The sequence below is a fragment of the Diutina rugosa genome (assembly GCF_008704595.1).
Source record: "Diutina rugosa strain CBS 613 chromosome Unknown scaffold32_size146972, whole genome shotgun sequence".
Lineage (NCBI taxonomy): Eukaryota > Fungi > Ascomycota > Pichiomycetes > Serinales > Debaryomycetaceae > Diutina > Diutina rugosa.
The window spans coordinates 41,122-55,091 of record NW_022995103.1 but is presented as its reverse complement, the minus strand read 5'-3'; the positions used below and the strand labels follow the sequence as shown (position 1 = coordinate 55,091).

General features: G+C 53.4%; 4 protein-coding genes across 4 annotated transcripts in view; 2 read left to right on the top strand and 2 right to left on the bottom strand. All coding sequences in view use genetic code 12, as the record gives it.

Moving 5' to 3' along the window:
* DIURU_001825 (uncharacterized protein) overlaps positions 1-2,861 on the bottom strand; it is a gene marked incomplete at both ends in the record, with an annotated part of 3,612 nt that extends 751 nt beyond the window's left edge. The window contains one exon of the mRNA XM_034154411.1: positions 1-2,861. This exon is cut by the window's left edge and continues 751 nt beyond it. Within this exon, the coding sequence (XP_034013359.1) occupies positions 1-2,861 (2,861 nt within the window).
* A 2,786-nt stretch (positions 2,862-5,647) lies between these two features.
* Positions 5,648-7,981, bottom strand: DIURU_001824 (uncharacterized protein; the record flags this gene model as incomplete). Its single annotated transcript, XM_034154410.1, has 1 exon — positions 5,648-7,981. One exon carries the CDS (start codon positions 7,979-7,981, stop codon positions 5,648-5,650), a length of 2,334 nt encoding a protein of 777 aa, XP_034013358.1.
* A 735-nt stretch (positions 7,982-8,716) lies between these two features.
* On the top strand, positions 8,717-9,808 carry SHP1 (protein phosphatase regulator; the record flags this gene model as incomplete). Its single annotated transcript, XM_034154409.1, has 1 exon — positions 8,717-9,808. One exon carries the CDS (start codon positions 8,717-8,719, stop codon positions 9,806-9,808), a length of 1,092 nt encoding a protein of 363 aa, XP_034013357.1.
* A 1,018-nt stretch (positions 9,809-10,826) lies between these two features.
* On the top strand, positions 10,827-13,556 carry DIURU_001822 (uncharacterized protein; the record flags this gene model as incomplete). Its single annotated transcript, XM_034154408.1, has 1 exon — positions 10,827-13,556. The coding sequence occupies one exon, from the start codon at positions 10,827-10,829 to the stop codon at positions 13,554-13,556; it is 2,730 nt and encodes a 909-aa protein (XP_034013356.1).
* Positions 13,557-13,970: the final 414 nt, after the last annotated feature.

Below are 13,970 nucleotides of genomic sequence, written 5' to 3'. Positions count from 1 at the left end.
GCGCCAGAGCCGGAGCCGGAGCCAGAGCCAGAGCCGGAGCCGGAGCCAGAGCCAGAGCCAGAGCCTTCGCCAGCACCGCCGTTACCAGCGCCAGAGCCAGAGCCAGAGCCAGAGCCAGAGCCTTCACCAGCACCGCCGTTACCAGAGCCACCATTGTCGGGACCGACACCACCGTTACCGCCGTTGTCAGGACCAACACCACCGTTACCACCGTTGGTAGGAGTAGAGCCACCACTTTCAGTGTTGGTAGGGTTTCCGTTGCCACCGTTACCAGTGTTAGTGGGGTTGCCGTTGCCACCGTTACCAGTGTTAGTAGGGTTGCCGTTGCCAGTGCCGGTGTTGGAAGGGTTGCCGTTGCCAGTGTCGGTGTTGGAAGGGTTGCCGTTGCCAGTGCCGGTGTTGGAAGGGTTGCCGTTGCCAGTGTCGGTGTTGGAAGGGTTGCCGTTGCCAGTGCCGGTGTTGGAAGGGTTGCCGTTGCCAGTGTCAGTGTTGGAAGGGTTGCCGTTGCCAGTGCCGGTGTTGGAAGGGTTGCCGTTGCCAGTGTCAGTGTTGGAAGGGTTGCCGTTGCCAGTGCCGGTGTTGGAAGGGTTGCCGTTGCCAGTGTCAGTGTTGGAAGGGTTGCCGTTGCCAGTGCCGGTGTTGGAAGGGTTGCCGTTGCCAGTGTCAGTGTTGGAAGGGTTGCCGTTGCCAGTGCCGGTGTTGGAAGGGTTGCCGTTGCCAGTGTCAGTGTTGGAAGGGTTGCCGTTGCCAGTGCCGGTGTTGGAAGGGTTGCCGTTGCCAGTGTCAGTGTTGGAAGGGTTGCCGTTGCCAGTGCCGGTGTTGGAAGGGTTGCCGTTGCCAGTGTCAGTGTTGGAAGGGTTGCCGTTGCCAGTGCCGGTGTTGGAAGGGTTGCCGTTGCCAGTGTCAGTGTTGGAAGGGTTGCCGTTGCCAGTGCCGGTGTTGGAAGGGTTGCCGTTGCCAGTGTCAGTGTTGGAAGGGTTGCCGTTGCCAGTGCCGGTGTTGGAAGGGTTGCCGTTGCCAGTGTCAGTGTTGGAAGGGTTGCCGTTGCCAGTGCCGGTGTTGGAAGGGTTGCCGTTGCCAGTGTCAGTGTTGGAAGGGTTGCCGTTGCCAGTGCCGGTGTTGGAAGGGTTGCCGTTGCCAGTGTCAGTGTTGGAAGGGTTGCCGTTGCCAGTGCCGGTGTTGGAAGGGTTGCCGTTGCCAGTGTCAGTGTTGGAAGGGTTGCCGCTACCGGTTTCAGAGGATGACCCAGTGTCAGTGTTCAGCACGTTACCGTTGCCAGTTTCAGAAGACGATTCAGTGTCAGTGTTCAGCACGTTGCCGTTGCCGGTTTCAGAAGACGACTCAGTAGCCAGCGAAGATTCAGTGTCAGTGTTCAGAACATTGCCGGTGTTCGATTCAGACGACGACTCAGTAGCCAGCGAAGATTCAGTGTCAGTGTTCAGAACATTGCCGGTGTTGGATTCAGACGACGACTCAGTAGCCAGCGAAGATTCGGATTCAGTGTTCAGAACATTGCCGGTGTTGGATTCGGACGACGACTCAGTACTGGACGAGCTTTCAGACGAGGGTTCAGCCGAAGAAGATTCCGACGACGTAGGTTCAGCAGAAGACGATTCCGAAGAGGATTCTGACGGCGAGGGTTCAGCCGACGACGAAGTTTCCGACGACGAAGTGGGTTCAGCCGACGACGAAGTTTCCGACGACGAAGTGGGTTCAACCGACGACGAAGTTTCCGACGGCGAGGGTTCAGCCGACGACGAAGTTTCCGACGACGAAGTGGGTTCAGCCGACGACGAAGTTTCCGACGACGACGACGACGAAGACGAGGTTTCCGATGACGACGACGACGCAGTCAGGGTAGGTGGTTCAACGGTCAGCAGACACACACCACAGTTGGCGGGAGCCGGGTTGGGAGGAGGAGCGTTGTACTTGATGGCGTTGCGGAGAGGAGCCGACACCCCGGCGAACAAGTGGGAGACGATCTGGAAGTTCAGGTTGACATAGCCCGGCCCAATGACGAATCTTTGGGGCAAGGTGTTCAAGGGACCCGAGTAAAGAGTCAAGGTACCGGTGCCGGCGTTGTAGTTCCACGACAAGATGGGGCCGGTGAGACCGATCACGTTACCGTTACCGAAACCAGCGACGGTGTAAGGTTGCGGGGCAGTGACCAAGAGCGCCAACAATTCCGAGGTGGGGGCTTCCAAGTACCAGGTTTGGGTGGTGTCGACGGCCAACAACGGGAGGTTCAATTGGGCCAACGAGTTGCCCAAGATGTGCCAGCACCCGTCACCCTTGATGGCGGTAGTTTGGAGCCAGATCTGGTTGTAGAGACAGATGTCACCGTTGTTGTTCAAGTCGCCGAGCACTGCAGGCCCGAGGACGACGGCGCCGGTCGACCGAGTCTGTTGGTAGATGGAGATGAGACCGTTGTTGTTCCATTTCGACGACGTGATCGATTGCACGGGGGGAAGCAACGACCCTTGCGAGCCGAAGAACACCTTACCGTTGTTTTCAAACAGGGCCCCCACGAGGTTGTAGGTGGGGGAAGTTGCCAGCAACACCGAGTTGAACGAAATGATCCCGTCGTTCTTGATGCTGTTGAGGACACCCAAGAGGGTGACACTCAACCCGATCAAATTGTTGTTGGAGGTGATGTAGAAGCCACCGCCCGAACCGACGTTCAAGCCCCCCACCAACGCCAGGACGGCATTGTTGAAGATCAGGTAGTAGACATTGGGGGAGATGTTGATGTCCCCGACGGACAAGTCAATGGTGCCGTCGACGACAGTGTCTTGGGTGATGTCGAGCCCCGAGACGGACGCGGCCACCGCGAGCAGCGAAACGAGCGTGCTGATCTTCATCTAGGGATGGATGACATTATGAGAGGCGACCTGGTGTCTTATATAATTGACAAACTGTGGGTACGCGGCGTGAGTGAAGTCAAAGATTTTTTTAGCAGTCGGGCGTCGTGAGTGTGTGTGGCCGCTAGACGAGACCTGCAGCCTTGGCGAGCAGCAACAATGGCTATTTCGGGTAGTAGTGGCAGTTGGCCCGCACAATACGGGTAGAAGGACGTTCCATGCACGGTGGCAAAACCAAAATATTTACCCCGTCGAACTGAAGACGGCGACACTGGTGGAAAAGTAGGCGACATTTTGCCATTTGGTGGGTGGTTTTCGCCGGTGATGAGTCGCCGCCATCAGCAACACCGCACGGTGGCGGCTTACACAACAAAGACGCACCCAGATTACAATGCGATCCATTGTCGAGGCGACGAGCGCCAAGCAGTAGCGTTGACGACGAGAGACGCCGCGAGGGGAAGGAGCCTGCAAAAACCACCTACCGGTTGCGGCAAGCCACATGGGGCCACCGAGTGACGGGGTCTAACCCACCTCTTGGCGCTGGCGTTTGTGTAGTCCCCCCCCCCCACCTTTGTCCCCCAGCTGCGGTTTGCTAGAGGATGCGCTAGTCCGATACGAAGGTCTGCATGCGTTTCCAATGTAGGTCTGCGTCGCGCGAAAAATAAAAATAATTTTCGCAAGCGACACGACCCTCACAGGGCGGCGGTGGCGGGGGTTATCGCCGCCATGGGCCTCAACAGTGGGGGGCCAGGCACCACGGACAGTTGCGGAAACCCAGCAAACTTAGCAACAGCAAGTAACAGCCGAGCAGTATTAGGTTAGCCGCTCGTCGATTCATCTCATCGGCCACAGCATTAGCCAGCATCTGAGGCGTCGTAGCGTGAATGGGGGTTGTGGTCGTAACTGGGGCCGAAATACGACGCTAGCCCGGTCTAGAACGCGCAGCGGCGCCCTTTGTCTGTTTCCACTCGCCTAATCGAGCTGCCCATCCGGAGGGCAAGGCAGTTTATGTCAGCGGGGAGTCACGCAGCTTCCCCCCCATTGTTAGCGCCAGACCTCATGTCTTTGTTATGGCTAGAGAGGGTGGGAGTGCGAGACCGAAAAAATGCTTAGTGCGAGCGAGCGTGTTTTCGCAACTGTGTGCAGGAGGCAATGGGATCGCAATATAGTCTCAACAATAGCTGTTGGCTCTAACAATAGGGCTGATAGTTAGTCAGCGGGCAACCTACGACTACAGCACGTATCCCCCCTAAATAATCGCTGGGGCTCGGGTTTTTTTTAGCCCGAAGCAGCTTCGCGTGGTGCCAACGCTAACAGGGTAATTATACCCCATCGATCGCCGAAATAGGGTTTAGCCCCTCCGATCACATGCCTGGAGAGGCCTCGCCACATGAAGGCGACATGAAACGACCACCAGTCGGGGCGGGTGGGTGGCGCCATTGTCCGGAAAAGCAAAGAGACTAAAGAGGGAGCTTAGCAGGGAGATAGGGCTTGTCTGCAGTACGAGGCCAAAATTTGTGATAGGTCCCACACGGCAAGCGCGATGGTGCGGGGAAGGGGAGCAGGTAATTGCGACGACGCTCGCCCCGCCAGCGATCGACAGAGGAAAGATTTTTTTGTTAATGAGTAGTTTATTAAATTTGAATGGTTAGTTTAAACAGGGTTTGACGTCGGGTTGGCTGCCGGGGATTGGCAGGAGTGGCATGTGTCGGCCAAACCTAAATGAGGCAATGCCACAGTTTTGTGACTATTTTTCTGGCGGTTGCGGCATCTGGCACTGATACGAGAAAATATCCGTAGATACATCCCCGTTAGTAAAACCCGGCTTCGCCTCCCCCAGTGAGAGAACAGCACCATATCACCGGCTGTGGCGTTGTAGGGCAATGGAGCCTGTGAACAATGTAGACGCGAGAAAAAGATAAATACCACGGCGCAGGTGGTAATGCCAAAACAAACGGTACAGGACCCTGACAATGGCGCCTGTCGGGAGCTATCACGACGTGCCGAATATACCAGGCGCCTCCTTAAACGAGCTGAGGCCCGAAGTCCCAATGACTAGAAACGGAGACGACACACATACACACCTTCCTCCAGCAGCCCACGTAGCGACTGCTGGGTGCTATTTTATTTTATCGTATTTGCTGCCGCCGTGTTTTTTGCCCCTATGGCGTCTTTGAGTTATGTTCTTGTGTCCCTAGCCACGTCATCTCGCCTGGGGTTCGGGCCAATGCGAAGGTAGGGTTGTTTTTCAAGGTTTAGTAGGGCTGCAGCCGAAGGCAACAATCGGTTATTGTTCGCGAGATGTGTGGCCGCCACCAAGGCGTAAACAAGACACAACGTACACCGACGTAAACACGACAAAAAGCACCGATAAACACAACACCAAACCGTGTCGAGGGGTCGAGAGTGGGTCGGACACAGAAGCACAGGGCAAATGGCGAGGTGTCGCGCCCACAAAAACTCAAACTTAAGCGACGATGTAGGAAATCGACCCGGTCGCAACCGGTCGCGATCAGGTCATGCTGCTCGTCAAAAAAGCTGGTGGCCCCTAGGAGGTTGGTTTGCTGTTTGGGTGAGCAACTATAGCGGCTAGGAAAAGTGTGTGTAGTTTTTGACCCGTAAGCCTCACTGCCAAGGGCTCTCGGCGCAGCGACATTTGGGTGTGGAGCAATATTTCCGAGCAAAATTCCATATCGCCAGTTTTCCGGTACTATCAAATTCCCCAATCAACCGCCAACAAATGCCCTCCTAGACCTCGAAACCAATGAAACTGGAAGCTCAACGGTTCACTTATTTGCCCCAATGGCCCAGCCGAGGCCCGAGACTAACATTTTCAGCAATTTCTCGCCGGCCTGGTGCGAGTGAGTGGTGGCGTCATTCAAAAGAGACAGAGCCATCTGGTTCACTTCTCCCGTCATTTCCGCCAACGAGTCGACCTTATGGGTGGCAAACAGAGCATCGGTGACCTGTTGGAGCACTTGAGGAGGGTAGAAGGAGGCAATGGCGTCGTCCACTTGTTGCCACTGGCGAAGCACTACGCGCTGGGAGTCGTTAGTGGCGTCCATCAGGGCTAATACTCGTCCGAGCACTTGGTGCTGCTTCTGTAACACGTCTAACGAGGGGGATTCAGCGTTGGCATCGACGTATTTGCCCACCTGGTAGAAAGTAAGCCAGTTGGTATTGATTTCCTGGGGCAGGTAATAGTCGAATAGGTTGGTCAGCTGAGTGTAGGCCCACTGGAAGTTGTTATCAGCCAATGCCAGCTCAACACACGCCGCCTTAAGCTTAGGGAAGTAGCCGTGCTCCGGTTGTTGAGACAATTGCAGCGCTCCACTGACACTACGGGAGTGTCCCTTAGCTCTCTTAGGCTGGTAAGTCAGTGACTGTTGAGCGTAGTCGGCGTAGATGGCGAAATCGTTAACAATTTTGAACAATTTGTCGAAGCCAAGGTACAGTTTCGGGTTATACGTAAGGATAAGCGTCGCCACGGCAAGGGGATCTTCAGTAAAACGAGTAATCAACGTCTTGGGAGTAGTGTTGGGCGGTAACTTGTAGTTGGACATCATTCTGATCAGTTTCATCAAGTGTTTCGCGGCAACTGCCTGTTGGTTACTTTCGGGCAGCACCTCCAATCCCTTGGAACTCATGTAGTCAAGCACGTCGAGACACTTGCTAGCATGGGCTAGTTCACCCTGTTTATCGCTGAGAGAAGTGGCGGTGCCAAACAGGTGCCAGAACTTGTCAATCACCAAATCGAACCAGGTCTGGTCACTGACCAATTGGCGGTGGTGGTCAAATAATTCCGAGGTGACCGCGTCAAATAAGTTAGCAAAAAGACACCGCTCAATCACTTGTTTGTATAGGCGGGCCTGGTGGTCTAAATCAGGGACAAATGCCGTGATCAATTGGTCGGTAGCTTCCCACCAGTGGCGCCAGGTAGTCGGGGTCAAATTCAGCGTAAGCCGAGCGACATCACGGTCAATTTGCTCCTGGGCCTGGCCCTGTTGGTATACCATCAGTTTGCGGATGTTTAACAGGCACGTCAGCGACATCTTTTGGCAGTGGCGGACGAGATCGGCGAGATACTCCACGGCTTCAAGCAGCGGCGGCGAAAACGATGATCTGATGGGGTTGTTAGGGTCAGCGATGAACTCAGGAAGTGTAGAGTAGTCGATTTCGTCCACTGATACCGTGGGAGCGGTGATGGGGTTACCCGACGGTTTCGTCATTTTCACCAATTTCGCCAACGTCAGCGCCATGGTATCGTACACCGTGACGAGCTTATGCGATGACAACTTGTCTCCTTGTCGTTGGCAGAGGGAGAAGTAGTACGCGGCGGCCAAGTAGCCCTCGACGACGGCATCCAGCGCGATTTGCGAGTCGACAAGCACCGCAATCACGCGGTGGAGCATGGCAAAGTAGTCCACCACCTCCTGGCCACTGATGTAGAGGGTTTGCTCACCGAATAACCACTGACAGAGCGGATTCCAGTCGTCGCCAAAATAGTGGGCTACGGGGAGCAATACCTGGCGTAGCCACGCGTCGAGCGCCACCGGCTCTCCGTTGAGTGGTTCCACAAGCGTAGTGAACACTGTTTGGTGGTTGTGACGTTTTTCAAGGAATTTTTTGAGGGTTATCGGGTCCTCAGCGTGAGTATGGTAGTAGCGGAACGGCACCAAAAGGCCGTGGTATTGGCGATTAAGGGCTTCATTATCAAGAGCCAAGTCGATAATCGGGACCATGCTGTTCACGTCCAGCAGATAGGCCAGATCGTGGGTCAATTTCGCCTCGACAAATGAGGATAACGAGCCAGTGAAATCGTACTGATTTTGCGCTGTAGTAGCGATCTCGGCCATTTCTGGACTGTCCCACTGTTTGTTAATGGAGATATCATCAAGTTTAGGCAATTGGTCGAGCCACTGGCGCAATTTGGTGGCGGGGGTCAGCGCCGGAAACGTATAGAGAAGGAGGGCACAGTACACCAAGTACGTCCATTGGGAAGTATTGGCAGGCACGTCCTTGTACTCGTCGGTGTCGCTGACATATTCGATGATCCAGGTATCGACGTCGGCGTGGCGCCGGTGGCTGAGGGCGTCGACAAGCCTCAAGTAGTCGTCCATGGCCTTAAGGGTCGTGGGTCGCACCGCAACCACAAATGGAGGCAGAGAGGGGACGAGGCAGAGAATACAATACACGCGTTCAAGGTAAAGAAACTGGATCTAAGTGACTTGTATGAGGTTTCTTGGCTCCATATTTGAAACATAAGTGGTTTCAAAGTCAGTTGGATAGTCTATGCTATAGGGGTGTGATTCAGGTGACGTGGAGGTGCGGCTGACCCCATCGATGAGACTGTCATTGCTGAAAGTGAAGCGAGTTTTAATTAACTGACTGAGGCACTCATTGTGGATGAAATCATCAGTGAAATGGAGCTTGTTTAACTCATTATGTTAGTGCTTTGAATAAGAATTGCTTTCAATAGGAGTCGTCAGTACACACTAATCCCACTAGCTTGAATAGATAGGAGCAAAGCAACAGTCTATCGGATATTTGGCTTAATTGGAGCCGTTTGTAGGCTTGGTGTCACTGTTAGGTCTAATCAAGAATACTATGGCATTGGGATCAGTCATAGCTTATATCACAGAGATCAGTCATAAGCCTAGAAACCATAGGCTAGAAAGTTACAAGCTACAATTTCAAAAGTTAATAATTCTATCAAAGGCTTAATTGTTAGAAATCTATCAATGTCTCATTGGTTAACCGTCTACTATTAGCTTAATTGTCACCACCACTACTTTCTTTCGCACGGTGGCGACGCGCTCATTAACCACCACACCCTCGATCCTACAAACCACACCATGCTGGACGCCCACGCAGTTGCCGAGTTTGTTGGGCTCACCGGGGCCTCGTCCGACTTGGCGGCCCAGTACTTGCGGCGCAACCACAACGACGTGCGGGCGGCCGTCGACGACTACTACGCCACCCAACCGTCGACTACGCCGCCGCCTGCTACTGCGGCTACCAGTCGGTCCGGCGGCGGCGGGGTCCGTACGTTAAGAGATTTCGACTCTGGTACATCTAGAGGAGATGACGACGAGCGGAATAACCTATTTACCGGTGGCGAAAAGCTGGGGTTGGCGGTGGAAGGGCCCGACCGCGGTGGCAACAACCACAACGACCAGAGCTTGATTGACCAGATCTTCCGCCGAGCACAGGAACAGATGGGCGAGGCCGACGACCGCCCCAGTGCCCAGCAACCGCAGCTGCTGTCGCGGGCTCAGTTTGTTGGCACTGGGTTCAAATTGGGAGATGGCACCGAGCCCAGCGAGCTGGTGGCGGGAGACCGGGTCGAGCGCCCGGCGAAAGTGACGCGGGAAATCACTTTCTGGCGTCAAGGGTTTACCGTCGGCGACGGGCCATTACACCGCTACGATGACCCGGCCAATGAAGCGGTACTCCGTGAATTAAACCAGGGCCGGGTGCCGGTGCTGCTTCTTGACGTTGAGTTTGGCCAGGACGTCGATGTCCAAGTGTATAAGAAGACTGAAGAGGACTATGTGCCTCCCAGACGTCGTCCCGGTGGATACCACGGCCAGGGCCACCGTTTGGGGTCTCCCGTCCCCGGTGAAGTCATTGGTGTCGAAGAACCAGCTCCCACTGACGCTACCTCTTCTTCTGAGGCGGCCACTGCTCCTGCTGATCCCGAGCCTCTGGGGGATACTCCCGTCCAGATCCGGTTCGCCAACGGTAAGAAATTGCTGCACCGCTTCGACAGCTCCCAGCCCGTGAGCGACGTGTACCAGTTCGTCGCCTCTCACGCGTACAACGATGCCGCGGGGCGTGAGTTCACCCTCAACCACGCCTTCCCCGTCAAGGTGATCGACGCCGACGGCACCGTGGGCGACGCCGGGTTGAAGAACGCCGTCATCGTCCAGAGATGGAAGCAGTAGCCGTCTCGTGTAGCCGCTATTTAAGTAATGTCACGTCATGTCGATTTGTCAATGCCTGTGTCTCTGTCTCTTCCTATTCTGGTATGTCTGATCCCAACGCCTTTTCTTTTACTTGCCGACGTCTACAAAGTAATCTGACGTCGCAATCTCCGTCACCGGCGTTGACGGGAGCCACACGTCGAAGCGTGCGTTTTCACGATTCTCCGTCAGTCGCCAATACAGGCATTGCTCTATTGTTCACAGTTGTAACGTGAGCCTAACAATCGCAGCCTAAACTACGGTTTGACGAGGCAGGGCGAGATCACAGGCACGATGCCCCCGTCAATCGCCCTTGCGTCGCTGCAGACACGGCCCCGTTGATCGCGTCGTTTTTGTGGACAGTGGCCGAGATATAAGCTTTTAAAATATATCGGTGAAGCGAGGACTCGATCCTGAGACTACTCGTGGTGGATATCGCGGCCAGTGTCATTTGGTGAGAATGGTGTAAATTGTGGAATATAGGCCAATTCATGTGAAACTATCAAAATTCGAAAACCGATCAAATAAAAGATCCGCTGGTGTGATTCCTTACTTCTACACTTTATTGAAGAGACTAATCGTCACTTCATGGCACTAACCGTCGTTGATTGGTTCTGGCAAACATCGGGTCTACTCCATCAACCTCTTTATTGAGCCCTATGAACAAACCTTTATTTGTGATACTTGGTATAAAATTAATTCCATCTATAGCTAGCTCGTTTAATCGAGACTCGATGTTTGATTATCATATTTATTTAATTTACTTGTATTTGCCTTACCTAACATCTTACGTAACCGGGGCTCTTCGCGGGGGTCGCACTGGTAGCGTCTAAGGTCGCGAGTCGGCTCAAACAGTATTCCAAAAGTTTTACCCCCCCTATCTCCCTTCTACGCCGATAACTCGGTTTTTTCTCCCCTTCCGTCGTGTTATATGATGCGAATAGCGCGATATAGCGTGCTACGACGACGGCCGTGGCTACGGTGGTGGCACACCACGCCAATGATCATGGGACTACCAGGACGGTTTATTCGGGGTTATGCCATCGATATCCATCAAAATACCCAACCTACCACTTCATTGGCACAGACGATTGAGGCTATGGTCCACCGGGGACCCGATTTCCTCGAAATACCACCAAATACAGGTACTTCTACGGTGTCAGTGGACGAGGGTGAAATATCGTCTAAACTGGCGGAAAACCTGATTACCGAGATTGTTGAGGATAACTATACACTACCACCGTCTCGGGGTTCAATTATCGAGTACTATACCTGGGGGAAACCCTCGAAAACCGTCGGTATAGTTGTCCGCGATGTCCAGCTGAAATTCAACGAAAACTACAATACCGTGGTGGTTTTAACTCTGGAAAACGAGCTCGAGTTTGTTTCGGGCCAGCAGGTGACGTTCCACTGGCACCAGGTGGTGGATAGCGGCTGGTTGGCGTGTGAGGCGATTATGGAAAACCGCTTCAACACCGAGTTTCCCCTAAGAAAACGGGCCGTTGCCATTACCCGATCGTTTATTAAAGGCTTGGAGACCATTCTGAGTCAGTTGAGTTACGAGGTGGAGCGCACCTACGCCCAATACGCCCAGTCTCACCAGGCGGTGGCGGTGGGGCTTGTCCAGATTTTGGAGAGCTGTAAGCTTCCAGAGCTGGTGTTACCGCTCTTATGGAAGTCGTACTGGCACCAGCAACTTGTGATTGGAGGTCTCTACCGCGCCGTGTGCCGCCTGAGCCTGTGGGTCGTCCCCTCTTCGGTCGTTTTCGGGCCGTTACTGGCGTGGCACGAGACCAATTGTGGGTCTCGGGGTTGTCTGAACGAAGTGATGAAACGGCCAGTATTTCTTGCTAATCTGGTGGAGAATACCGCGGCAATTGCCACGCTTAAATGTGATTTACAGCAGGAAGAAGCGCTTAAATCGTACCAGAATTTCATTAAAACCACCGTGAATAACTTACCCGAGACTAACCGAGTGTCCCATTTGACGGCGTGGTTCGGTATCTGGGACGGGAAGCAGTTCCAGCCCCTTTTGACGGCATTGAAATTGGTGGCGATATACCCCCATCCAGAAGTATCGGCGATGCTATCTCAACTTGAGCCGTTTAGCGATGGAACCCAGGCGTCGGTCCTCCAGTTTCTTCGTCTGATTGGCTTGTATTCCGATAAAACGGATATGTGGCGCAGTGCCTCGATGGGGGGCCCCCTCGCCAACATGGCCATTGTCGTCGACCGAAACCAAAAACAGATACAACAAACCAATACTAAGGTTGTGGTTGACGACTTAAATGACAAGTTCCGTCACTTGCGCCAGAAACACCGGTTTGGCGATGCTACTCCCATTTTCGTGGTTCTGCCTGGGGTGGGAGTTTCGCTTGAAAAAGTCAATCTGCGCAACTACCGAGTCAATATCCACGTCCCCGACGTCATGGCTCGGTTGTGTCCCAATCTGGACGAGTTTGATAGCATTTTGGGGGTGGAATCGCTGTCGGTGTCAGAAGTGCTTACTCGGTTTAAATTACACTTTCAGGCTCAGGGACAACTGGAAGGGGTTGATTACATGGCTGCACATCAATTATGGCAGCAGAAACCGCAATCGCCGACCCAGGCGACGTGTATGACCCTCTCATTGGCCTATAACACCTATGAGCTGAACCCGTTTAAAGACGTTGAAAATAAAGCGGAAGTGACTCTCGACACTCTTGGTGCTGCCACGATTAAGATGCTTTCAAAAACTGAGCTTGAGGAGTGTTTAGCGGGTAAATTAGAGCCGAGTCCGTTGCGGCTCTTCCGACCACGTGATCCACAACCACGTAAACTCTCGCCCAGCGACTGTCACGACTTACGCTTCATATACCTGGTACTCCAAACGCATTTTAAGACGAGAAACCACCAGGGGGCATTGATGGTGGAGCCTCCACTTGAAGGGATTAACGAGAGAAGTAACCTATTCATTGCCGAAGTGGACCAATTAGCATCAACGATCGCTTCATCGTTTGCCCAGAGGAACCAGGTGGCCATGGTCTACCAAACACAACAAATCTTGGACTCTTTAAGCTCGGATTCGGTGGTGGTTTCGCACCATAATAACCAGTTTTTGCCGCAATACCTGGCCCAGCTGTTTTACCAGACGCTTTTAGCACGTGACCACAGAGGCTACGTCTCCAAGCCGGCAGAAGTGATTGGCAATCAATTTTTGGCCTCCCCCAGACTTTCAGTGGTGGGGGGGATGCACCAGAGGTATGGTAGTAGTGGGGGTTATTGTGCGATAACTCAAGGGCAAGCAGTGGCAGTGCTCCTCAACCAGCTCCAGTTGGTGTATACCGTCCACCACAACTTCCTCAGGGGCAATACCACTAAGAGACACTATACTTACCTCAGGGGTTATGGCTATAGACAACTGGCGATGCTGGTGCGGATGGTGCTGGCGCTTCTAGCTCAAGTCCAACGGTGTCATGACCAAATCGAGGCTGGGAAAAGGGCTAAACGGAGCTCTATGGTGGAGGTCGACGAGGTGGGGGGTGGTTCTGAAGTGGTAATCACCCATGGCGGCCAGTATCTTCGTGAATTAGACCATCGGGTTCTGATGGGATACCACTTGAGGATGGGTCATGAAGTGATGGTTTTAACCAAGAATGATGTCATCCACCAGTTGGGAGGAGTGGTGGAGGTTGAAGAAGCCTACCGTGACCGGTTTGGCCGGTTTACCGTCTTTGTTGAGGTGGAGTAAACCAAGGCTTATTACCATCCCAAAACTAATCACATCCAACAATGACGTCATCTTAACAATTAAGGGGATATATCCAGTCATTTCCAACGGCATTGGAGACGATATTGAGCCGTTTGACGACTGTGGTTGGCCATTCACAAACACAGACACTACGAATATGGAGACCAGAGGTGGCTGGAGGATGCCACCACTACTATAATAGCAAGACTGGTCTGAGGCCTTCAAAGATTGTCTCAGGCCTTGTACATAGATCGAATATTAGCATTACACGAACATTTCTTTCCGCTTTTAATTGCGATTTACAGAAACGGCGACCAATGAAACGACCAGCGCTCTTTGGTCAGAGAGGATTGTGGTCAGAGAAGACGTGTTGCTTAGACGTATTGGCAAGGCTCTATTAGGTTTGTATGGTCT